Source organism: Amblyomma mixtum, chromosome 1 (assembly GCF_055824585.1).
Source record: "Amblyomma mixtum isolate Tamu chromosome 1, ASM5582458v1, whole genome shotgun sequence".
Lineage (NCBI taxonomy): Eukaryota > Metazoa > Arthropoda > Arachnida > Ixodida > Ixodidae > Amblyomma > Amblyomma mixtum.
The window spans coordinates 25,784,903-25,811,721 of NC_143012.1; the positions used below are offsets into that span (position 1 = coordinate 25,784,903).

General features: G+C 49.3%; 1 protein-coding gene across 1 annotated transcript in view; it reads left to right on the plus strand.

Moving 5' to 3' along the window:
* The first annotated feature begins 4,060 nt into the window (after nucleotides 1-4,060).
* LOC149365793 (phospholipid-transporting ATPase ABCA3-like) overlaps nucleotides 4,061-26,819 on the plus strand; it is a 39,685-nt gene continuing 16,926 nt past the window's right edge. Inside the window, exons 1-12 of the mRNA XM_089569259.1 lie at nucleotides 4,061-4,321; nucleotides 5,367-5,597; nucleotides 8,365-8,658; nucleotides 14,116-14,347; nucleotides 15,513-15,701; nucleotides 16,834-17,015; nucleotides 18,939-19,061; nucleotides 19,640-19,754; nucleotides 20,519-20,673; nucleotides 21,315-21,470; nucleotides 22,321-22,791; nucleotides 23,189-23,365. Coding sequence (XP_089425385.1) covers nucleotides 4,061-4,321; nucleotides 5,367-5,597; nucleotides 8,365-8,658; nucleotides 14,116-14,347; nucleotides 15,513-15,701; nucleotides 16,834-17,015; nucleotides 18,939-19,061; nucleotides 19,640-19,754; nucleotides 20,519-20,673; nucleotides 21,315-21,470; nucleotides 22,321-22,791; nucleotides 23,189-23,365 — 2,586 coding nt within the window. The remainder of the gene's footprint in view (nucleotides 4,322-5,366; nucleotides 5,598-8,364; nucleotides 8,659-14,115; nucleotides 14,348-15,512; nucleotides 15,702-16,833; nucleotides 17,016-18,938; nucleotides 19,062-19,639; nucleotides 19,755-20,518; nucleotides 20,674-21,314; nucleotides 21,471-22,320; nucleotides 22,792-23,188; nucleotides 23,366-26,819) is intronic.

The window sequence follows — 26,819 nt, forward strand, 5'->3', positions numbered from 1 at the left end:
TTTGGCGGGTGGCCACCCTATGCCAACGTACTTTTCTCTCACAACGCCGACAACGCCAACGCCGGATTTTCTGGCTAATGGAGCCTCTAACGCTATCGCTTTAGAAAAGCGTAGCGGCATGTTACAGCCGTCCAGCTGCTGTGATTGACAATCTTTGCTGATCCTCGTGAACAGAAGATGCTGGTACTCGGGGAAGTCAATGCAGATTCGACAAAAAAAAAAAAATGTTTGCCTGCGCCTCCGAAGCATCCATGCTTAAAGGTGACATGCAAACAAGTAAGATCGAAACCCCGAGACCGTTAAAACGTGCCTTCGCAAGTTTTCAGAAACTGCATTCAAATATAAGCATTTCTATGCCTAGGCATCGAAATGAAATGGGCAGAGCACACAACAGTGGAAGCCAGAGACATCCGCGACATATGCAATTCAGCAGGCGTGGTAAAAAATCAGCTCTATTGTAAACAGTCGGCTATAATTATACTGTAGAAGGAAAAGAGATGCCTAATTTACGCAGGGCGAAAGCCAATGCTAAAGATTTTGTCAAGCTCATGGGACTGCGTCATGGAGCCGGAGTGAGAAATGCCAACCAAAAAACGGGGAATAAATGGGCGCGCTTGCGTTTTCGCCACCGTTCGCAGTCAACATCTGCTCGAAGGTTCACTGAATAATCTTGCAACCAATTATCAAGAATATGAAAGGGCACGGGGTGTGCGTTGTTGCAAACGAAGCCCCTAGAGGAAATTTTAAAACAGATGCTGTAATACAGTGCACAAATTTATGCGGTGAATTTATGCATGAGACGAAACAGAATATCACACACAAAAATAGCCCAAGACTGACAACCAAACGCGAGCACTGTACTGTGCATAAGCAATTCGGGTAGTTTTTAAGTATGTCTGAAATATTACAACAATGACCTCAGAAAATTAACGGTGGAATATACGCCGCAGGTACACAACACAGCATTCAGGACCAACTTATGATTATTAAGGAAGAAACTATAAACATCTTCTGTAGACGAATCGGGCGGAGTCTATATCTCCGCTACACAAACATGCTAAGATGCGCACCATCAGCCTCTTGCATCTCCGGACTGCTGCTATATGACGTTTTAGCATGCCCAGAGACGTATACAGGTTTGGTTAATTGGCCTCAAATAAAATGGCACATACCCACTACGCGGGAGTGGCCAAGACACAGGCGATGAACTGCTGGAAAGAGGAGCGGTTATAGAGGAGGAAAAGGAGTAGTAATGGGGCCGACAGATTGGACAACGCAACGACAGGGGCCTGTTAGCTGGGAGATGGAAGACGGGACGATGGCTTCATGTGCAAATTCGAATGCGACGCATGTAATGGTTCAACTTTGCACTGACTGAAAGAGAGAAAACATAAAATAATAAAATAAACATTTGGAAATCAGAAAAATAAAAATACCTGTTTACCGGATGCCTCCTGCGCACTGACATGGGTGGGGCCAGGCAGGTCCACTGAACGTGTGGAGGCATCCGGTAAACCGGTATATGTCTCCGCTAATACATTTCCGCTATGCTAAAAAGGTCCAGATGCACACTTGTAGCTGTTTTGGTTTAATGAGACTTGAAGCGTACACAATGGAACATCGGCCTGCCCTTTGAAGCTCGCCGCACAACCACTTAACGTCGTTAAAACGATAAGAGGAGGAAGTAGAAAAGGAAGCACGGCGGCTAGCTCGTGGCTCCAGTCGCGAGCCACTCCGCGAGACGGCGCCGCCGAACGCAAGCTCGCGGTGTACGCACCGCCTGAGACAGATCCAACGCTATTCCCTCCACTAGTAGGCTTGGGCCTGCCGAAACACCCCTGCACCGGCCCCGACGTCCTTGAGAGAACCACGAGCCAAGGCCCTGCTGAGTCCCGCTGCTCCTGGTACGAGCAGGTCCGCCGACGAGCAAGGTTCCTGACCGGAGTGTCGGCCGGGCGCGATGCACTTCGCTTACGACACTGAGCAGCGGAAAGCGTAAGTGCTTACGAAAGACTTGGGTGGAGACACCCAAACCCTGTACACTAAGGCTGGCTTTCAGTCCCCAGATCCTGGAAGTTCTCTGCGGACCACTCGGCTGAGCACCAAACGCACGGAGCACTTGGAGCACGTTCGGTCTAGCAGGCTGTTGGACGTCTCCACATCGGCAGCAGCCCCTGACGAAGAGTTTGCGCTCCATCTTGAACCGCCGCAGCCAGCGGTACATCCAATCGAGCCGTCGCCCTTGATTCGAGCCTTAGCGTCGACACACGCCGAATATTTGCATCGGTTAACAGCGCCTTTTTCGCTTTCCTTCCTTCGTGTCGAATCGCAAGCGGACGTCGTCCTCCCGAAGCAGGAATCCGAGGCCGCTCAAAGTTTACCTGCGTCAGCCAGTGCAGCTGCTGATTCGTCTCAGCCAGCGCCGGGCGTGCCAAAGTCCGCAAAACAAGGAGAGGGCAAGAAGCAAGCGTGTGGTTTGGAGAAAGCTGGCACTGTTGACAAAGAGAAATCCGAAGGAAAGCTCCGCCTCAGGAAAAAGATTCGCCTGAAAATCAGGAAGTGGAAGAGGTCGCGACCTAAGAGGAACCCACAAGCTGAGGAGGGCACCGCTAACCTGGGCATAAAGGTTTCAGACTGCAAGGACCAGGAGACTTCGGCATATATTGTAAGTTGTTTTTACACGCCTAGTCTCCAAACACGAATACGCTTATATGTGAGTAAGAAGGGAGGTGCGCAAGAGTAGAGTACAATTTACTCCCTTTTTACTTCTTTGTTTAGGGTGTACGCTCTGTTGGTGTAAATATGGCTCTGTGTTCCAGTGTGAGCAGGGTAATATGTCGTCACAGAAACCTCCCGCGTTTCACGCTGACCGTTTTAAATCGTGGACGTTTGTGCTCACTTCGACTCTGTGGTCACGTGATTAATGTGGACTCTGGCCAAGCTTATTTCGGTCGTCATTGTATACAAAGTCCGACGGCAGAAAATTCGTCCCATAATTTTCTGTCACCTTGCCAATTTCATCATTGCAGTTTATCTTTTGCGCTTTTCCCAATTCTGTACACTGTAAACATGAATAACCCTATAAGGGAGTAAAAAGGGAGTACACAGTTCCCTAGAGCACTCTCAGAGATTAGGCAACATAACCTGCTCTGCTCCTGTAAGGAAATGCGCAAGAGGACTGCATACTCATTTTACTCCCTTGAATGGAAATTCGTGTTTACAGTGTACAATGTATACTGGGGTACCCATAGAGTGAAGGTGTGCCAGCCCCGGTGCTCTAATGTGTGTCTCCATTTAGAAGCCTACCTGCATCACGTGACCAGACGCCCAGCCACCCGTGCCTCATGTGGCCAATAGGCCAAGCTGAATCAGACAGCAGGGTGTTTGCGATTGCGTCATACTGCGCCGACAGACGCCGCCTACCTAGCAGAGTTGAATACAGACCTCTTTGTATTCATTCGATCTCGCTTCCCTCTGAATATGTGCCGCAGTGCGTTGGGATAGCTACAGCAATCATGCGCCACACACAGAGCTAAATCTGTTCTTAAATGTATTTTAAACTTGCCTAATGCTAAGCAGGTGCTTTAGTCTTCGTGAAGTGTTGACACTTCAAAAAAGATACGCGTACAAGCGACTGATCTTTGAGTAGCACCATGAACCAGCAAGTTTCGCTGACACCTTTGCATGCGATATGACACCTCGGCGCGTCATGCTTTTTTGTTGCGAGAGCAACACTACGCGATTCGCCGAGCCATTTCGCGGAGCCGAGGAAAGACCATACTGCGCATGCGCGGGGAGCAGTGACGTCACACGGCACGCCACCGTCGCTGCGCGGGTGACTCAGAGGTGCCCCCACCGCGCTCGCCAGTTGCGCATGCGCAGTAGCGGCGCATAGCTAGCGTGCCGGGGCCGCCGCCGCTGCCCCGCTCTCTACATCGCTTCTCTCTCTCTCTCTCTCTCTCTCCTCGTTGCTTTCGCAATCCTCCAGGTTTAACCTGAGCTAAACCACTGCCAATTTTTTTCTGTTCGCAGGCGCAGATTCGGCCTTCCCTTGCCGAAGATGGGCAGTTCGATCCGGCAGCTGTACATCATCCTCTGGAAGGACGTGTACATCAACCAGATCCGGCGCCACCTGGTGTGGACTCTGCTGGAACTGGCGTTCGCCGTCATCGCCATGTACGGCATCGGCAGGGACAGCCTGGAGCTGCGCTTTGGGGACCCGCAGCCGGCCCAGGTCTTCCCTCGGGTCCAGCCGCTCCAGCTATGGGAGCACACCGCTGCCAAGATACTCTACACGCCCGACGTGCCACTCCTCAAGGAGGTGCGCGCCAACGTCTATAGCTACCCACACGGCGAGGCAAAAAAAAAATTGCGAGGGCACTTTGGCAACTAAAGTGTTGAGAGGCGAAAGCCGTGGACACTATATGCCGTGACGACTTCCGGTGGATGTGACGTCACACCGCTCCCGTGGCTATATCGGTACCCAAATTGTACATCTTTCGGGGATCCTCAGTGTTAATTACGGTTAATTACACATTTTTTATCAAAATTGACACAAATCCGACGTTTTTCCGACCATTCTGTGAAAACTTTCATTATGCCGTGACGACCTTTGGTGGTTGTGACGTCACATCGTTCCCGTGGCTATACCGACGTCCGCGCTATTTCAACGCAATTTCAACATTTTTTACTATAATTAACTAATTAATCTACATGCAATCAAACTTGGCTTCTAGGTTCATTTTTTCCACCTCAATCTGAAGCAACCATTGGTTTTCTTCTTTTTTTTTTTAGTTCCCGAGTTAAACACGTATGACACGCTTTGTTAACGGACGACAGTACGAACCATTAAACGCTTTTGAATTAGAGAGATTTAGCTGCAGGTGCATACCGGAGACATAGCATAGCGGAGAGTGGAAGCGCCTGGCAGACGGGAAACGTGTTCGAGGCGCAAATGTTACCGAAACGTGAAGGCTTTGCGTTTATATATATATATATATACCGCTTCATTTCACTCCCGCCGCCGCGGTGGCTCAGTGGTCATGGTGCTCGGCTGCTGTCCCGAAAGACGCGGGTTCGATCCCGGCCGCGGCGGCTAGAATTTCTTTGGAGGAGAAATTCTAGAGGCCCGTGTACTGTGCGATGTCAGTGCACGTTAAAGAACCCCAGGTGGTCGAAATTTCCGGAGCCCTTCACTACGACGTTCCTCATAGCCTGAGTCGCTTTGGGACGTTAAACCCCCTAAACCAAACCAAACCATAAACCAATCATTTCACTCTCCTCGCTCGAGCGAAGAACAGGAGGTCACCATCAGCCCTGCAAACAGCTGCGGATACTGCTGTCTTCCTCTGCATACCGTGGCGCAGGTGATGGGTAAGGTCCGCGAGGACCTGTCCATTCCGGCGGCCGAAGCGGTGACCACCGCGGACGAGCTCGACTTGATGATCGAGGGCGACCTGCTGTCATACCCCGTGGTGGGCGTCATATTCGAGGGCGACATGAGCCGCGTCGACATGCTGCCCGAAGTGGTGCGCTACCGCATCCGCATTCCGGGACTCAGCTTCGACATCCACCTGCAGTACTGGCAGGAGCTGGCGGTACGCACACCACTTACATCTGTGGCACGGACACAGCTTGTTCACTCTTAAGCCGGGAAGGACTGAGAGTGACACAGCGGTTACTCCCTGGGGAGTAATTGCTTTACTACGACCCTTAGCCACTTAGAGGACTAGCTTAATAAAGGAGTTGCAGGAATCTGGTAGTCAGCGCCGCTGCGAAGCAAAAACTACTTTACAGTGGTAGCACGACTGGTCCTTCACGTATAAGAAGTTGGCTGCAGCGCTGGAGCCATAGACTTCTATTGCAAGCCCTTCATGTACAGTCGGGGAGAAAAGTCTCTGGAACACGTGTTCCTCAAACGAAGCCGATAGCTCTGGTATTAGCTGGCGGCTGGAGAACACACTTATGGAGGTGAATGTCAAAATTTTGTTCGTCCATCTCCAGGAGTGCTGTCTCGAGCATCCGGATAATAATAGCTACCGGCTTCGTTTGAGAAACACGTGGTCCACAGACTTTTGTCCCCGACTGTACAGCCCCCGTAGAAAGTATACAGCCCAAGGGGTTTTTTTCTAAGCTGTTTGGCGTGGCTCCCTAGCACATATATCAGTCCAAAGCTTGAAAGGATTGCGGACGCGAAGCCACTCCTATTTCGACAGATTACGGTGACTGAGGATGCATAACGAGGCATGCTGCAGGCCTCACAAGCAAACCCCTTGGGCTGTATACTTTTGACGGGGGGTGCACCTGGCAAGCAACAGCTTGGCACAGCTACGCTCAATCACCTCCGTCGCGACAGCTACGCGGGGCAGGTGTGCTGCACCTGCAAGGAAGTGGCTTGACACAGGTGATCTTAATCACGACAGGAGTGCAGGAGAGACGCGCGACATTTCTCTTACTCCACAAGACTCCAACGCTGCCCTAACTTTGTGCCCCCAAATCAACAGGTTGGGCCCCCATGGTGAAGGAGTTTTCGCTGCAACCCGTCCATAGCATAAGAATCGCCAGCGCAGTCAATCTCCACAGGGACTGTATACATTCGTCGAGAGGGCTAATTGCTGGAGCTAGTCCCGTTTTGCCTGGTTTGTGCTCAGCGCGCTCTTTATGTGATTGCTGTGTTAGCCAAAATAACGCAGACCCTGGATCTTACACCCGGACGAGCTATCAAAGTGGTGCTGCGTAGCGATCGATGTGGCCTGCCACTTCTGTTACGGAAACTGCCTCTGCGAGGCAAGTGGATTTGTGGAAGCACCGATAACTGGGAATGTGTCATCGCGAAAGCAGAACCAGGATCAAACGCTCTTGTGTGAAATACGCGGCATAAAAAGGAGGAGAGGGACCCTTTCTGTCAGCCCAAGGGGTGCCAGGGCTCGCACATAAATACTACCGAGTTTATATTTCTTTTCTATTCGCTCTTAGCAGGAGCGTAACTCTCTTAAGTAACCGCCGAGAGACCCCGGCTAGCTTCGCAGAGTGGGTCGAAGTGCGGAAAGGTGGTTTACGAACACCTCGAGGCGCCATCTATGCCGTCATTGTGGGCCACAGGGGTTCGGACAGAAATAACCTTTAATTATATGGCATTTCGGTTGTCGTCTTGCAAAAACACCCGATTTCTCCGTATCGAGATTCCCTGCTTGGCCGAGAGAGTCGTGACGTCATCAGCACGGCCAAAGTTGAAAATCTGAGGACTAGAATCTTCTAGTACCTTTTGCCGGTGACAATATCATATGGCATTATACTAATTAAGTTTAATTAGTGGGTAGGTTTGGTTTATTGGTTTATTGGGGTTTAACGTCCCAAAGCAACTCAGGCTGTGAGAGACGCCGTAGTGAAGGGCTCCGGAAATTTAGACCACCTGGGGTGTGGTCAAAATTTCCGGAGCCCTTCATTACGGCGTCTCTCACAGCCTGAGTTGCTTTGGGACGTTAAACCCCTTCCCTACGGCGTCTCTCATAGCCTGAGTTGCTTTGGGAAGTTAAACCCCAATAAACCAATAAACCAAACCTACCAAATAATTAAACTTAATCCATCTTAATGCATTTTCTGGAGGCCTACTTTAAAAACTTGGGGAGGGCGGGGTTTTCTCTGGAATATTTGGGGGGTGGGCTAACTTACAAATGCTATCGCATTTTCTTCTTTACCGAAAGTATTTTGACACGAAGTTCGCACAAAAATAGATAAACGCAGAGACTCAATGCGTCAACAGACATTCGAAAATTTGCTTAACCAGAACATTTGTTTTACTTGTGAGCACTGTGATCTTAAAAACTGTGCAAGAATGCTATGTGTAGGTTTGTTTCATGGTATAACAGTGTTCATTACGGACAACGTAGGTTAAAATAACCTGACGTGAAAAGATCGTCACACTCCTACGCCATAAATTTGATCCGCATAAGAGCGGTATGCTATCAAATGGGCACCATGCATAATGGCTGCCACCGGGTTTAAAAAATTCACACGGGCAACTAATTCTATTGTGTGTTGATAATGGGATAGCATCAGCAGCTGTTGCCTTCACCGGAAGTGACGGCACTTCTTGTCTGGTGACGTTACATCTCTCCAGCCAATGAGAATCGTTCCGTCTCCTGACGTTGCTTCTCTCCAGCCAATGGGAATGCTCCTGACTGGTGACGCCACTTCTCTCCAGCCAATGGCCGAATGTTATGACTCACGACGCGTTCTGGCCCCCGGGGGCTTGGATGCTATCGCATCAAGAGGTGCGAAAAGGCGTGCTTGGGGAGCGCGGAGCCGCCTCATCATCAGAGGCTGCAGTACCAATACGCTAAAACTCTACGCCGACGCCCGCAGCTTCCGGGCCCGCAGCCGGTGTACTCCTCGGCCGAGATGTTCGCGCTGCTGCCGCTGCAGTACTCGGTGGAGCGCCACCTGCTGCAGCACATCGCGGCGATCCGGTTCGGCCAGGCGTCGTCGGCCGACGAGCAGACGCAGGTGCAGCTGCAGCGCTTCCCCTACCCCGCGTACTACCCCGAGGAGTTCAACACCACCTACAGCATGCTGGTGTTCCACTTCGGCGTCGGATTCCTGCTGCCCTTCGCCTCGGTCGTGGCCAAGATCACCGACGAGAAGTGCTCCGGGATGAGGGTACGCGCTCTCACCGCCCCCTATAATACCCCACTTCCTCGCACTGGATAAGAGTTCTTCGAACAGCGTTAGCTCTTCTTTATTGTTTACCCGGTTTTACGGCGTCGTCGCATGCCAGACACGGCTTCGCTGGTGATGATGGCAGTGCGATAATTTCCTTCCGCGCCAGTTGTGACACTGTGTTTGTTGTTTTTTGTTTGTCATCTTTGCGTATGTTTGTTTCGTTTTGCTCACCTGACGAACTTCGCGCCAAGATGGCATACGGTGCGATTACAAGGCTGTGATTACTACGTTAAAATAAAGAGAACCGGCAAAGCTAAACATGTCTATCATGTTATTCTAACACTCAAACATTCGTGTACAGACTATAGCAACCGTCTGAAGTGTTTTTGTCTGTTTATGACTCAACTGGAGAAGATATCACCCATATGCTTCAGCCGAGACTTTCAGTTTCGGTTTCCTCTGGCTGTGAGGCCTCAAAACCGCCATAATCCGCCACGCGTGCCCTTATATCAGTGAAACATCCGCTGTTCTGTCGTTTGCAACAAGCACCCGCGACCTCTGACTCGTCTATGATTCGCAGCAAAAGACGGAGTGGCGAATTCGTCACTAACATAAGAGCACGTGAGTCTAAAGGCAGTTTCGAGTACTCTTCTGACGTCACAGCTAGCGTAAACCGAAGCCGAAAGTCGTGTCTAAAGACAGTGCTATAAGCAAAAGGCCCCCATGTGCACGTTAAAAGATTCTAGGTGATCGACATTATTTGGAGTCCTCCACTACGGTGCTTCTTTCTCTCTTCCATCTCTCTTCCCTCTTTCATTTCTTCCTTCGTCCCTTTTCTCACAGCGCGGTTCAAATGTCCGCCAAGAAGGGAGGCAGTTACTGCGCCTTTCGTTGACTCAAAAACGAGTCACAGTTTTTCATAAGAGTGCTGGGCAGATCTGTCGTTCTACATTGTTATCAGGAAAAAAAGAAAAAAAAACAGAACCCGGAAACTTGGTGTGCATACTTTTTTTCTAAAACCGTCCCGCGCCTCTCTTCTGTGAATCCCTAAGAGCTCCTTACGAGTCGTGTCAACCCAAAATTTGTACCACACGCGCAAGTCAGGAGCGGAGAAAAATGATGCTTCTGCCCCTTCCCCCTCCACTTGCGCCTTCCGACCACTGATCCGTTTACATATTCCTCGGCTGGTTGCCGTTGCCGTGAGATCCCTGGTAAAAATACATTCTATACGGATATATCGAACCCGGGAATTTTTAATTACTGTTATATCGAACACACATATTATCCCCTTAAAAATCCTCTGCAAAAGTACAGGAAAGTCGCTTGGTATATCCAACTACAATTGCACCGCTCTTCCTATCAAACGGCGCACCGCGCTCCTGCAAGCGGCGCTTCTCCTACACTCTAGATACGGCTACGCCTTATATGGGAGTAAAAAGGGAGTAAGCTCTCCTCTAGCGCACTTCCTTTAGTGCCCAATAGACCCTAAAACTCTCTTGGACGTCGTGTGGACGTTTAGGACGTCTACGGGACGTCCATGGGAGTTTTAGTGCCCAATGGGATGAAAGGGAGTATGCTAGAGGACAGCTTACGCCCATTTTACTCCTTTCTGTGTAGAGTGTAACAGCGCTCGTCTGTCACTTTTCGCGTGCGCGTGCGTCACCTGCGTTGCCTGGACACTTGATTACAGCGCTTTCGCTGCGAAGCCGCGAGACGAGGGCAACATGGAATGTGTTTGGAGGTGGCCTTCGGTCTTTTGTACTCATTTTCCGCACCACATCGCTGTAATGCGGTGAAGGAAACCTAACCAAATCTGTGCGTTGGGCTTGGTGCCGAAGGAGTCCGAGAAACTAAGCGTACCTTAATTTTAATGAGTAAAAGTATCAGACATTTTAGGGGCTAGTACCGAAGCATCAACCGCCTCGGCGGGTGGTACATCGCTGCAAGAGGCAAATCACTATCGTGGTGCAATGTACTGTTGTTTCTAGGTTGCAAATAACCTTATTTGGTGTAATTATATATAGATCGAATTATCGATATATCAAACTATTTTGCAATCCCCTTCGAGTTCGATATTGTTACGTGGCGGCCAGCCGAAGAATGAGGCGTGATGAACGATGGACAAGAGATGATTTTAATGGCCGCTGGCATAGCGCGAGCGCTCCGTCCCGCGCCACTGCCAGCTTCGTCTTCGTCACAATATATCCGGGCTAAACTGTAATGCGCTCTGGATGTGCGAATCTCGCCTACAGAAAAACGAGTATGCATATGAAATTTCAAGGCTCAAACGGGCAACCCTGTTGCGGTAATTAACAGACGTAAATTCAATGGCGTAGCCAGAAATTTTGTTTGGGGGGAGGGGGGGCTGCTTTTTTTGCCTGCCCCTTTCGCGTCAAAAGTTGGGGAACTTTATGCCCGTAAAGTTTCGGAATTGAAATCCATGCGCTCCGCAGAGTCCGCGGCCGCCGCGCAAAGCTGCGACGAGCCCGCTCACTATCGAAACGCTCTTGAAACTTTGTGCTCGCGTGGATCTCCTTGCTTCATGTGACTCCAAGTGCATGGGCGTTTCCAAGAAATACAGCCCAAGTTCGCAACGTTCGCGAAGAATTGTCTTTTCGAGCGCGAAAACGACATTGTAGACAAAATACAGAACGACTTCCGGCTCCGGTGGTTGTTTTGGAAAGAGCTGAAAACCATAACCCCCCCACCGCTGGCTGCGCCTCTGCGTAAACTGTCCATATCAGTGCGTTTAGGCGCCGCGTTTCTGCCGCAATATACGGCGTCGCCAAATATATGAGGTCAGCCCATTCGGATATCGACATCGTGTTCTGTGTACACTTCTGATGCGACCCGTACAAGAACTTCAGGAATAACGGCTATAGACGTGGTTGACGCAAGTTCAGGAGAGTAAAACTTAGTTGTCTTTGAACTGCGGTTTCGTAAACTGAAGTTGCATGAGTTGGAGCCATCAGTGTTCGCTATATGTATACGCCACTGTGAGGGCAGGTCGGTGAGACGTCTGTGCTCACAGCCGTCCTCAGTACGAACCTATCATCAACCTCCGAGTATAGACCTTTTCACATTTGCCTTTTGAGAGCAGCCATATTACCACTGGACTGTGCCAGCAGCACAGTCCAACACGCAAGCGCGCTCAATCAAGCTCTGAGCAGCGAAAAAGTCTTATAGCGCCTAAGGCTTGACTAGCACTTACATCAGTCAACACGCAGATGCTCTTCCAAGTGTAGCTGTGAATGACATTCTTCCGGGCTAGTTGGTGTTATTCTATTTGTGGGGCCAACTTGTACATTGGGACGCAGGGAGACACACAAGGCAGCGATGTGTGCCCTAATGTTCAAGCTGACCCCACAAATAGAAAAGCTTAGTCGTGTGCAACGAGAATCAAGTCTATTTGTAGTCCTTTACTGAACACACGGCTCGGATAACTGTCCCTGCATTACGAGAAACAAAAGGGAATTACATATACAATAGCGTCCTGGATGCACAAGAACCGCCTAGATACAGGATCTGGACTGATGGCTTTGATGATAACCACTCACGCTTTAGGGGAGACAAAAGAATGGTTCTGTACAACAGCGTTCCCATTCTACAAGCGCCTATATGATTTGGATGACGAAGCTTTATGTGCAGGTAGAAGCGGCGCTCCCCCAGACTGTCCTTGCGTAAAGTGGACTTATTCTGCTTCGCAAAGGCATCATCATTGTTTCGGCGACGCCGGCAAGAAGCTGTCTCTGTCCGCTCGGCTTTGTCGCCGGTCATCCATTGTTCGCGAACTGCGCGCCGCCGGTCGACGAACCGCGAAAAAAATGACACGCCTGGATGCAGCGCGCCTTCGTATACGCGGGCCACACTTTTTCCCAGAAACGATACGCTTTTAGCGCGCAGGAAAAAGACAGGCGACAAGATGTATAGCAACAGCGCTGACTGTGCTCGGCTCTCTTCTGTTCTATTCCGTTATGTTGTCGGTCCATTCCCGAAGCGTTACTCACTCTTCCAAGGTCCTGCCACTGGTATCTCTAACTTCCTCATTACAGCACCTTTGCGATAGGGAATATGTATTAACATCATCATCATCAGCGGCAGCAACCTCCCTACGCCCACTGCAGGGCAAAGGCCTCTCCCATGTCTGTCCGATTTACCCTTTCATTTGCCAGCTGCGGCCACTGTATCCCCGCAAACTTCTAAATCTCATCCGCCCACCTAACTTTCTGCCGCCCACCTAACTTTCTGCCGCCCACTGCTACGCTTGCCTTCTCTGGGAATCCCCTTAAAAAAGCTTTAGGCAGTCTATAGACTTCCTATAGACTTCTATCTATAAAGACTAGAGAACAGTCCATAGGCGATACAAATGCTATAGACAGTCTACAGACAGTCTATAGATTTATAGTCGTACTCTTTACTTAGCAGGCGTTTGTCAATAGACAGTCTATAGAATAAGAATAGACAACAAGAAATATCTATAGGAAGGCAACAGAGTCTATAAGAAATCTATATACTGTCTGTGGACCATTTTTATAAGGGGATCCACTCCGCTACCCTTAAGGACCAGTGGTTATCTTGCCTTCGCATTACATGCCCTGCCCAAGCCCATTTCTTCCTCTGGGTTTTGACTAGGATGTCATTAACCAGCCTTTGTTCCTCACCCTTCCGGTCGCTTATAACGTATTAACGCGATAGCTTTATGACTCCCGTTCTTCAGAAAATCCGGCGTCGTCGTCGGCGTTGTGAGTGAAAAATCCCAGGAGAAGCAACCTAGGTGGGACGCCTAGGTCACGTGACCTCGTGGCGTCATCAAAACGTGCCTACTAGATAGTGCGCAAACTGACCACCGTGGCACGTGGCAGCTAAATTAATGATTGGTCGCGAGAGGTTTCTCGGGAAGAGCAACCTAAAAAAAAATAAAAACTAGGTCGCACAAGACCATGTGTACAAGCACAAGAGTTCGAGTTAATGACCACGGAGGAAACAGCTTGCAGCCACTGACGTTCTGGTCCTGCGACATTGGAGCACCGGTTTGGATAGCCCGTACGTACAGGGTCAATCACACTTAGAGGGAACAATGTTCCGCGTGGCCACGTACCTGCGGAGTGCCATTGCATCTAACTCGTTCATGAATGAATGCAGGCTGGCGCACGAGAAGAGGGACCTCGACGTGGTGCTTCATGTCATCTACCCCTTTGCATGGGTTTGCTACCGGCTTCGTCGCAATAGAGCTCCATGTGTGCGCAGCCACGCGGAGCCGTGTTCCCTCTAAGTGTGATTGACCCTGTACGTACGAAACAGGCCGTGGTGTCGCTCGGCTTGAGAGGGCAGACGTAGGCGACAGTGCCATCCGATACTGATTATTCCTCCTCCTCAACGCTTGATAAATCATGTTCAGTTCCGAAGAGGAAGTCTGTGCTGGCGTGGACGAGTGCTTAATGGTCTCCGGCGCAGGAGCTGCTCAGCATAGCCGGCACAAGCGAGCTGGTGTACTGGGGCAGCCATTTCTTGAGCTCGTCGTTCACCACGCTGCTGCTGAGCTGCGTGTGCATGCTCTTCCTCTTCGTGTTCGGCCCCAACCCGGTGCTGAGCTACTCGGACCCGATGCTCGTATTCGTCGTGCTCCTCAGCTTCAGCAGCCTCACCATCCTGCACGCCATGTTCGTCTCGGTCCTCCTCACCAGCAGTGAGTCTTGATCCCCTCGCGGGGCTTTTGCCGTTTTATTTTTTCCACCACTGATCGGCAAACAGAGAGCGACAAACGAGGAGCGAAGCTTGTGCATTGAGGAACATCACGATGTCCTTGTTGGCGTGGTAGTAGGCACCCAGCGGAAGGGCAGCCTCATGAGACTCCGAAGGCCTGGTCGGTCGCTAGGCGAGAACACAAACAGGTCCGTGGTGGCGGAGAACAGGGAACCCCAGCACTCCTGCGCAGCTCAAGTGGTGACATGGAGAAAGGTCGCTATGCTCTCTACAGTCGGATACATCTCAAGAACGCTTTTCCCCGTCAAAGGACCCCATTCCAGCCAATGGCGTCGGCCAGTTCTCATGACCCTGCCAGCGTGACAATGCAGGGAGCGGCGCCACAATGGAGAGTAGAGTATATCCTTAACCACAGAGGGAAGGGATTCTACAACGCCCTCCCTTGTCACACACAAGCAAGGTCATAGAAGCGGTTGACGCCATTGGATGAAAGGGTTCCATTTGACGGGGAAAACCCGCTGCGTTTTTAAAGACTATAGTTAAGAAGCCGGCCATCATCATCATCACAATTCAGGTTGCGTTAACTGCAAGCGGTTTCTCTGTGACCTACACAAGTCCAGGATTCTTGGGACATCAATTTTAATTCTGTGGTAACTGCGGAATATCGTACGGTCCTGTTTTCGAAATATTGAAGGTGATCGTCCATTCTTCCAAAGCGTAGCAAAATATTTGTAAAGCTTGTCCATGGTTCCATGAAATAAAGCTTGTCCATAGAAAACCAATGAGGAGCGTTTCTGCCGATAGCAAAAACGATAATAGCAAAAAAATGCTAGCCTGCCTAGGGAAGATTTGCATATATATTGATCGTTATAGTAGAATCACACAGTACATGAGAAAAAAATGCGTTCATAATCAACTTCACGTCGAAAAATGCGCGTGTACGGAATTTCTGGGTATGATTATCCTGCTCTTAACCACCCGCGTTTCATTACGAGTCACTATACAACGATAACTTCAGTGCAGAATATGGCGCCCCCTGTCTTCAGTTCTTCAATACCATTATTATTGATACCACCGTCAACGAGGCTTGCAACGATTTTGAAGTCTGCCTGGAAGTTCTCTGTATTGAGCAGCGGTCTCCTTCGCAGGTCGCATGTCCACCATCTTCTCGATGATCTACTGGATCTGCAGCATCGCCTTCCCGTACCTGATGCTGCAGAACCCGCTGGGCCGGGGATACTACCTGCGCAGCCGCGCCTCCAAGATTGTCACGTCCGTTTCGCCCGGCATGGGCCTACACTGGGCCTTCATGATCATCGAACGCTTCGAGAGATTCCGTAAGCAACACAGCGATGGTCTTGGCGGCGACGAAACCATACAACCACTGATTAAAGCTCCCGGTTCGTCTATGAAGCTGTCCCAGGCATTCCGGAAGCGCCCCTTTGTACTCTGCCCTAGATCTGAACTATAAAAGCAAAGCTGAATCGCTTTCAAGAGTAGCTCTATTAAGCACAGTAAACGCTTAAATGCGTAGAACGACGGCCTTGGTCACGCTGAAAAGTTTCTAATTCTGGCGCGTAAACACAGTGCTTGCGAGTGCGCACCAGGCGATAAATCACCTGACGGTTTCTAGAATCAAGTGACGTGAATTCCTTGCGACATCTGAAAGCATTAGCCATGTAGATTGAGCAAGCTTCAAAGCTCTAATCATGCGCACATATGTCTTTGTGCGCAAGCTTCGCTGCATTCCAGGTGTGTTTTCAGGCGAAGACGAACTCGTAATGTAGAAATGGTGTTGTATTCGGTGTCATCAGGCGACAGACGTACCTGGTGATTAAGCACGCGATCTCTCCAAAGTTCTAAGGAACGTATGCGTGTGCATGCACTTGAATTGTGGCCTGTTCAGCGACTGACTATGAGGGACCTCCTAACCCTGTCTTCTTTGAAGAACCACGTTGCGCTATAAAAAAGACAGCCACAGGAAAAAGCCAAGGAGACAGAAAGAGCGCTCTTTCTGTCTCCTTGGCTTTTTCCTGTGGCTGTCTTTTTTATAGCGCAACGTGGTTCTTCAAAGCAATGCACCAACTCGCCCAACAAGAAGTTCTTCTAAACTACCTGTCTTCTTTCTGGGCATGAAAGAGTACACGCACTTAAAAGGCGAAGTTCTTAGGACTGACGATTATCATACGGTTTGATCAAGAGCAGCAAATCTCATTCGAAAGACAACAGAATGTTCTGTCGTGACAACAGATTTTTTGTCGTATTGTTTGGTCATGAACTTGTAGTAACACAATTTTCGATAGTATGGTGCTGTATTTTGTCGTAGTGACAGAACTACGGAAAAGTACATGTAAATACTAGTCCGTCAGAAAAATACTACAGTATACCACAGATAAATTTGTCGTCTACGGCAAAACGACAAAACATTTGTCGTATTTTGGGCACAATTCTCCATTCCATTCTGGACAGGTGGGGGCGTTAATTGGAACAACATGCACGATTCCGCGTCGACATTGGACAACGTGAGCCTGTCCGACCTGATGATGGTGAACATCTGCACCTGCTTCCTCATGGTGTTCCTGATCTGGTACGCGGACAACATCATTCCGTGGGGGCCTGGCATCCACAAGCCGCCCTGGTTCCCTTTTCTGGTACGTGGACCACGGACTGCTCCCGTGGGCGGGTTTGGGTGCCTCAAAGATGCTATGATGGTTTATACAGAGGGAATTACTGGCGAGCGATTTCTACTTGAATCGCGGGATCGGTGCACAGAATAGAGAAGTGACCTCTTTAAACCAAGCTAAAAAAAAAAAAAGAAGGCTATTCGGCGATATAGGAAGGAAGCATATCAGCAGACCCCGCGGCAGTATGCCCTGGTCAAGTTAGCTCACCAATTAAACCACGCCGAAGAAGAGTGACTCTTTTCTGCGATAACTTCCGCTTCCTATTATCGAGCACCAACTACGTACATCAACCTTTTCGAGTATAAAGCAACAGAAAACGCAAATGCATCAAAACATTCGTGAATAATTACTGAAACACAAAAGTAAGGGTCATTGTTTGAAATTCAACACAGAACTGTCGTCGAGGAAAAAGAGCGCCTTAAAATATGGTCACGGCAATGCATGAAACTTCTGTGAGTTCCTCTATAAGCTGAACGTAACTTAAAATCGTTCGTTCACCTCCGTGACCGTAAAATCGTCAAGGGGGGAGGGGGGGTGGGGGGGGGGGGGTTATGCAGCGCTCAGAAAAGTTCAGGGGTGTTCTGATAACCGACCCCCCCGGCTACGCCTCTGCACCATTATCATCGTCAGCCTAACTACGTCCACCACGAGACAAACTCGTCCCTCCAATTAACCCTACACTGCGTCAGCTGCAGCCGCTTTTCCCCTCTCCTCTCCCGACTCTTGCTACGCTTGCGTTCCCTCGGAATCAACTCAGTTGCCCTAAGGTACGACCGATTGTCTTCCTTTGGCATTACATGCCCTGCCAATGCCCACTCTTCCGTGAAAGAAATTCTACTAGCCTACATAAAACCTTCAAGCACACAACAGCATATAAATACAAGAAATACAAGGAAAAGCGAACTAAGCTCTTATATCCGTTGGTTTAACAATTACCTCGAACTAATTCATTATTGAGCTTCATTTGTGGCATATGTTTAAATTCTCTCCCTTCCAGTGCTCCACTTAGTCGTTTTCCCCGTATTTGAGTTAAACGCTATAGACACTTGCTCAGCACCAATAAAAGGCTTCTGAGCCTTGTCTTAAAAATACCGGGCTCTATTAATCTTCGAACCCGCACTATTCGAGCTCTTCAACGCTTTTTATTGCGCTAGCACTTATAGTGGTCATTCCCCTCCCCTCATTTAGCCCGGCAGGTCGTGATGGGGTCACAAGGACACGTGACCTGGGTGGATCACCTTTTATAAAGAAGACACACCACGACAGACACCTTAGCGTACTGTAACAACGGCGACCCGACGTTTCGAACAGCCCGCGAGCCGCGAACCACCGACACCCCTCCGCCGCCGACCTCCCGTGAATGTGGACTCGCCCGTCTATGTTTACACAAACCCGGGTCCCGCCACCGCGGGCTTGCGCGCTTGCTGTATGAGTTTTCATGTATATGAGAGTAAAGCTTGTGTTTACGGAGCGCGGTCGTACAGAGTTTGCGAGGCTCCTTTGTGACGCAGCCGCTCGAAGGGAACCTCGCTAAGGCGTGCACGAGTTTATAATTTCCATAGCAGTTTCGCGATGAGGGCGAAGAACGCGTTCAGCGCCTTGAAATTGCTACAGTATAGCATGCTTAATGTTGCAAAAATTTGCAAAACACACCCTTCTAGCGCACATGCTCACATATGGACCAATTACGCAAATCTGCTGCCATTTCTTTCATTCATTCTGTGCCCCATTCCGTGCTGCTGTAATCTAACATTAGGACAATTCAACTAGGAAGCACCACTTTGGCATCGTGTTGAAAGCCGACGAACTGAACATTTACAACGCCCCTCTGTGTCACGTCACGCAATGATCGACACCACACGCTCAGGTGTTTGGTTTCTGTGCCCGCAGAAGAGCTACTGGGTGCCCCAGCGCGCGAAGAACGTGAAGAGCCGGCCCAATGCCGACCCCAGCCTGTTCGAGTCGGACCCCCAGGATCTTATCCCCGCCATTCAGGTCACCAGCCTCAAGAAGGTGAGGTGCACATGGAAAATGAAGGCAGCTCAGCTCTGTCCTTACAGCACTGCTTTTAACTAAAGAACTCGTTCTGTAATCGATAAGGCATCTGTGTTCGACTTTTGGCAGCTTTTGCTGTGATAATGCGGTAGCATTAAAACCGCCTTGTCGCAGAAATCCGTCCGTCCGTCTGAAGCCTTGGTCGGCAGGCGACGAAGTGGAGAAAGAGAAGTCTTCCTCTCCACTTTAGAGGAGAGAGAAGAGGAGACGGAGAGAAAACGCGGGAGAGGGAAGACAGAGAGGGAGGGAGGTGACGGGTGAGGGAGAGTGGAGAGGGCTACGGGGTGTCACAGTGATTGGCGGACTGGATCACGCCACTCACTCACACTGTCTGAACAGGACAGCGGCAGCGGCTGGCTTGTACACTAATGCTAACGCATACCCTGCCGCATCAACTGCACTGATCGTCTGTGAAACATATCGCTTGAGTGATTGGAACGACCGTTGTCAACAACATATCTGTGAACTAACCCCTTTCGTTCTGAACCAGCCCCGACGTGTGTGCCTAGTTAGAGATTTTCTGTTGCTCTTTTCAGTTCTATCGGAACTTCCTTTTGCAACACGTCAACCTAAAGGTTTTCCGGCACCAGATCACCGTTCTTCTTGGCCCAGCGGGATCTGGTAAATCAACGATGATCAAGATGGTGACGGGTAAGTCACTTTCTATACCTACACACTTAAGAGGTCTGTGTTGACGTCAGTCTATAGGCTTTCCTTGTCGCTCTTTGTCGCGTGCTTTGCCCTGACCGGCCGTTCCCCCATCGGCGGGCAGGAACCATCTAAAGAGCCATCCAGGATGTGATTGGCTGATTAGTGTCTGTTCGGCTGAAACCTGCTGCCCCTGTAGGCACTCTGGAACAATAAAGTCACTCAGAAATTTGGCGGCTGGGTTTCCCCTTGATGTCTCCAAGACCATCTTCCTCCGTGATATGTTTGTATAACGCTTGTTTCTAGAAGGTTCTTGAAACAAGCGTTATACAAACTTATCACGGAGGAGGCCAACGCTGACACTCCAATGACTGACCAGACATGCTGTACATGTGCTATCAGCAACAAATGAAATTCATACAGGAAAATTGAAACACGAATTGCAATATTAAAAGGTGTTAGGGGTGGGGGGGGGGGCAATACTAGTGCAGGTTAATTTCGCTTAGAAGGAGGTAAAAGTGTCCTTCAAAAGAGTTAATCAACCTCACTTGTATTTCCTCGTTAGGAGTCAACATGTTGGTGTTTCGTGTTGGCATTTCAGTTATCTTGTTCGTGTTCCATTCACTGCTGATAAAACCTCTCATAGTACCTCTCAAAGCGAAGCTTATGAACCAAGGATGTCTTCAGGGCTAGCCTACGACAATGACTCATTGAGCTCTCATGGGAGAAGCATTCGAAAGGCATAGTTTCCTCATCACTCGGCACAGGGATGGTGCATCCTTCGAGCGGCCAGATAATCGTGGACAACTACGACGTGGTTCTGCACACGGAGGAAGCTCGCGAGCGCATCGCGTACTGTCCAGCGCACGACGTGCTCTTCGACGAGCTCACCGTCGAGGAGCACCTGCTATTCTTCGCCATGGTGAGCGACTTCGCTCTGTTCTGAACACAGCTCTCGAGAGCCACATTTGACAAGCATCTCACCGATAAAACAATACTGGCATGCAAAGCTGTTCCGACCATGTGAGCCAATACCACAGAGCCAATACCGCAAAATGACGACGACCAGATATACAATGGGTACCACAAGCGCTGACTTTTAACGGTTCAGCTTCTAGAGAGATTCAGTGCTTGTGGTGTCTAATTTTATACCTCCCAGTTGTATTTTCTGTTGATGACACATCATTGACTATCAATGAGCTTTTGCTGACTTGCTAAATGTGACGAGGGTAGCTGATTATGCAAGTTGAAGTCTGCAGCGCTCGGAAACACGGACAAGAGGAAGGATATCGCATCTTCGTGTTGCCCGTCTTTACGAGCGCTGCAGACTAAATAAACTGTTAAATGCGTTAGCATGATGGAAGTCAGTTCGCTCGAATCTGTCATTATAAGAATGGCTAGACATTCGTTGTTCGTAGTCGAACACAGTGCACCCCTATGAGGAACGTACCGCTTATTCGAAGTATACATGGGTGTGAACAGCGAAAGCCGCATTAGCACTGGCAGCAAAAGAAAGGCTAAAGAGAGTTACAGGGGTGATGGTACATTCTCTTCGCATTGCAGTTAAAGGGTCTGTCCATGAACAAAATCCGGCCGGAGATCAACCTGCTGCTCACTGACATCCAGATGTCTTCCTACATGAGCTACCGCCCATCCACCTTATCGGACGGAATGAAGAGACTCCTCTGCGTCGCCATAACACTCCTGGTAGCCTCCAAGGTGAGCTGCGCGTCGCGACAGACTGCGCACGCAGGATCTCAGGAGGAGGACTGGCTTTGCGTACGTTGCTAACTGCTGAATAAGCGCGACACGGATGGGACGTGAGCAGAAAACGCACAAGGCCACCTCTGCGTACATTCACGGCTACGATAATGTATGCACAGAGCGCGTGCCAGCTGAAGAACACGGGCACAGAGACAAATAGACACCAGTAACAATCGTCTCAATCTTTCATCTTGACAGCGCGCCGCAAAGCACACATAAAACACAGAGAGAAGGGGGGGGGGCGCATTAGCGAGAAATTTGATGTCAGATCAATTTGCCCAAGCGTCCACTTTGATCTGGTCCCTATAGCACGCGTTCTATACCATATGCTTGGCGCGGCGCTGTCAAGATGAGCATAGACCAAACAGCCTAAATGAGACCACTGGTCTTACTCATCTCTATTCGCGTCCGTTTGTGCTACTGTATGTGCTGTAAAATTCAGCAGCAACAATGCCCTGTCGAAAAAGACAACAAAAATTTTTGTCACCACAACAAATTTTCTATACATAGTATTTTTGGCGACGAACTTGTAGTGACAACAGAAATCTATGTAGTAACAACAGAATTTGCTGTATTGATGTGCTCTCCTTTGCCGTTATGACAGAAGTGGAGAACAATACAAGAGAAAAATAATACAATACTAGAGGCAAATCTGTCGTTACAACAAAACGACTAAAATTTTGTCGCAATTCGGGCACGACACTCATTATTATTTTTTTGACGGGGTGAGGTTGCGTTAGCATGACAAGACGGCCCCCCTCCCATGTACCCCTGGTCGAATCCATATATATCCTTGATTTCGCAGTGCAAGATCATGATCTTCGACGAGCCCACGGCGACCATGGACCCGCATAGCCAGCGCGAGGTTTGGGAGCTGTTGCTCAAGGCGCGTCGCCACTGCTGCATCCTGCTGACCACGCAGAACCTGCACGAGGCCGACGTGCTGGCCGACAAGATCGGCATCATGAACAAGGGCCTGCTCTGGTGCTGCGGGTCGCCCGGTTTCCTGCGGGAGCGCTTCCGTGCCGGCTACAACATCCGCGTCGCCAAGGAGGCCGGCTGTCAGGCGGACGCCCTCGAGGCCCTCTTCAAGCGCCACATCCCGCACGCGGTCATCAAGCAGGACACCAACTTCGAGGTCGAGTACGCGATCGGAGCCAACCCGGGCAACCGGCGGCTAACGGCCATGTTCAAGGAGCTGGACCGCGAGCGGAAGAACCTCAAGATTGGTGCCATGAGCGTCGCCATGTCGTCGCTCGAGGAGGTCTTGGACAAGGTGCGTCTGGCGAGGAGCCTTCAAAACCACGACATGGCAGTTTTGAACAAACAATTCAGTTATACAGCACAGCGCGATCCGCTACCCATCCGCTTCCGATCGCACAGCACACGAGTGTATTCGCGTTTCGCCTGCATTAAAACGTGGCCGCTGCAGCCTGGATTCAAACCTGCGACCTCTGGCTCAGGATATGAGCACCGCAGCCACTTTGTGCGGGGGGGGGGGGGGGGGGGGCGGTTGTAAAATAAGTGACGCTCGTTTCTCCATCTATGTAGATGAAAAAGTTCACGGGCGATCAATACGACTGATGCGGAGGGGAATGCGTTAGCATGTGGTCTCCGGTTTCGCGAGCGCACTGATTCATGGCGCCCTCTTGCTGACGTCGTGCCCTGTCCAGGTGACCCACGATCCGAGCTTCCAGTCGGGCATCGAGGCGGGCACGCCAGCAATGTCCGAGCACGACCACGTGTACAAGCCTGACAGGGCCCCCGGGAGCAGGACGGGCCCTCGGCAGCTGGCCTGGTTGCTCAAGAAGCGCTTCTACATGTGGCTGCGGGACTGGCACCCGCCAGTGGTACGCCGAACACACGCGCTGGCTTCAAACCTCCCGTCCCTTATTCTACTCGTCGCCTCCTTGTCCCTACGCCTCCTCAGGGGGACAGCAAGACGAACTTTTATACCGTATATGTACCGTATATTGCCGCGCATAAGTCGACATTTTTTAAAAAATTTCCTTCCAAAGTTGGGTGGTCGACTTATAATCAGAGTCGACGTATATGCGGGGTCTTAAAGACGGCCTATATGCGGGATCAAAAGTAATTTCAACACGAGTTGCGGATAATATCACGTCGCGTGCGCTCGTAATTTTATAACAGTTATCAGAGACGGTGCGAAAGTGGATCTGCTTAAAAAGACATGAATTTAATTGAGATATGCACCAAAGGTTTGTTTTAATATGATAGCAACTTGTCATCACATGCGACGACGAGTCAGCGATGTCTCGTGAACGAATAAATGTTTCTTTGTGACTCGGCCTCCTGTAAAACTTTTTGGGCGAGCTAGGAGCGCAGGGTGCGGCAGCGTCGACCTAAATTCGGAGTCTTTTTTTTGCCCAAAAGGGGTCGCGAGTTTGGGGGCACGGTATATAGGAGGGCATCCCTGCTGGCCAATTGGCGAGCCTATCTGCTTATGAGCACAGTACCAATACGTTGCTAGCACCTGACGATAAACGGTAGCGGACGTAGCGGTATGTTAAAGCTATTTGCGAGCCTTTGTTGCGCGGCGAAATATAGTCTCTGCTTGCAGTCACTAGTTTTCTTTTAAGAAGTAAATATTCCGTCATCCAAGCAGCTATCGTAACGTAGTACACCGCTGTATAACGTTCCATATGACGGTTTTCATAGTTTATAGATCAACACCAGTCTCTGACGTAAGCAAGACGGTTGGCGTTGCTGTTGCGGGGTGGATACCGCCGCATTCTAGTATAAGACATTTAGGTTGGTTTATGGGGTTTAACGTCCCAAAGCGACCAAGGCTATGAGAGACGCCGTAGTGGAGGGCTCCGGAAATTTCGACCTCCTGGGGTTCTTTAACGTGCACTGACATCGCACAGTACCATGCTCTGCACATGTGTCATCTTCCTAGATAATTTTTTTTTTGTAGTTTCGCTTTCTAAGGCACCCTCATCTAGCTTCAGAGTAGGACACTGTCCCTTGAATTATCATAGAACAATTCCTTATCGACTGCAGCGACATCCGTGGTCAATAGCGGAAACTTTGTTCAAGTTGGAAACTTCGATTGTTGTTAAACACACAACCACCTCGCAACAAAATCAGGGCATTGCTGCTGGCCAATTGGCGAGACTATCTGCGCATGAGCACGGTATATTTACAAAAATTTGTGTACATTACAGACAGGTAAAAGAAGAAAAAAAAAACGCTCATCAGAAGATAATGGTGACATAAGGCGATAGCTTTCACTGGCCACATCCAGATGGCGCCGCCATTCGTAACCGCTCATGTAACCGCGATGTAGTAACCGCGATGTAGTAAATGTAACAATGGCGGCTGAGCCCAACAAAATGGCCACTAGGCGGCCCAGAAAGAAAAATGCGAAAAATAAATTTAACGCCAGGATCAGTTACATAAACATGCAATGGGGTAGAAAGAGAGCGAAATGGCTAGAAATAGAACAGCAGTTAAAGGATGAAGCAGTAGGTGTGTACGCTCTATGCGAGACACATCTGAGAGATCTAGAAGGCCCACCTTTAATCGATGGCTATATCTGGGAAGGGTGCAACAGAACAACAAGGGAGGAGGAGTAGGTATGCTGATACATTAAGGAACAAATTGGCAAAGAATAAAATCAACTTGCAAAGAACATGTCTGGATATCAGGTACAATTTCTGGCAAAAGGACATGGCTAGGGGTAGTTTATTTAAGGACCGGGGACAAATGCAGGCAAGAAAACCAGGATCTAGTTAAGTGCCTCAATGACGATATAAAGCAGATTGGAGACGGTGTCGATATTATTTTGCTTGGAGACATGAACGGCCACATCGAGGATCTTGATGGATACACAGACTGTAACGGGAAGTTAATGCTAGACTTGTGTGAGCGGCACAACCTAGTTATTGACAACAGAGAAACTAAATGTGAGGGACAAATCACGTGGGAATCCCGTAACAGGCAAACAACCGTTGACTACTGTCTAATGTCACAGGGCATCTATAGCAAGCTCGCAATAATGGAAATAGACGAAGAGGGGAAGTACAGCCTAGGAAGTGATCATAAACGTATTAGTCTACAGTTGGGAGCCCTAGTCAAAATACAAATGCAGCGAAGTCAAAAAGACAACGCAAAATTAAACGATGAACAAAGAGCGCTAATATCAGCCGAAATAGAAGAAGTAATCGAGAAACACCCCATGGAAAAGTGGGATTATAATCAGTTAGAACTGCTCATCGCTACAAAAATGAAACAAGTGAAAGGAGTAAACCGCTGGGGAGGAAAGAGGAAGCCACGAAGCTGGTGGAATATGGAAATTAAGGAGGCCATCGAACAACGACGGGTGGCTTCAAGGGAACACAGAGAAGCAAAGAAGGCGCAGTTATCTGAAGAGGAAATAGGCGAAAAATGGGAATCTTATCGACAAAAGAAACAGCAAGTTCAGGTCCTAGTCCAGGCTAAAATGAAGCAGTCCTCTGATAAATGGCTGGCTGAAGTTCGCGATGCAAATAAAGGGGGGCCAAGAAAATTCTGGAACCATATAAGCTGGTTGGGAAAAACAAATAAAAGAACGCAGGAACAGATTATAGATGCTGAGGGAAAATGTTTAGAGGGAGACGATGCTGTGGACTACATTACAGCATTTATAGCTGCGTCTTTTAGCAACGACAATGGGGTAATCTCCCCAAATGAGGCGGCAACACAGGACAGCACAATAGAGAACAGCTTAGAACTGACTAGTCTTAACTGGGAAAAGGCGGAAGCGAATATTCCTAAAACCACATCCGCAGGGATAGACGAAATTCCAATTAAGCTGATTAATGAACTTGGCCCAAGAAGCAAGGAAGCGCTGATAAAAGCATTGGAGACAGTCATAACAAATCAGCAAATTCCGCACAGCTGGAGACAGAGTAAAATGAATTTGATTTATAAAGGGAAAGGAGATAAGATGAACATCAAATCCTACTGTCCGATTACGATAACGTCTGTTATGTACAGGCTGGCAATGCAGGCGGTGAAATTGAAGATGCAGGCATGGGTAGAAGGTAATCGGATACTCGGAGAACTTCAGAATAGGTTCAGAAGGGGTAGGCGTTTAGATGATAGCCTGTTCGTGCTTACCCAATGCATAGAAATAGCTAAGGCGAAAAAAAGACCTCTGTTTTTAGCCTTTCTGGACATAAGCGGTGCATACGATAACGTGAACAGGGAACTCCTGTGGAGCATATTGAAAGATTTAGGTATCGGTCATGACGTAATTGATTTTCTACAGGAAATCTACCGAGATAATGAAGTTGAAAT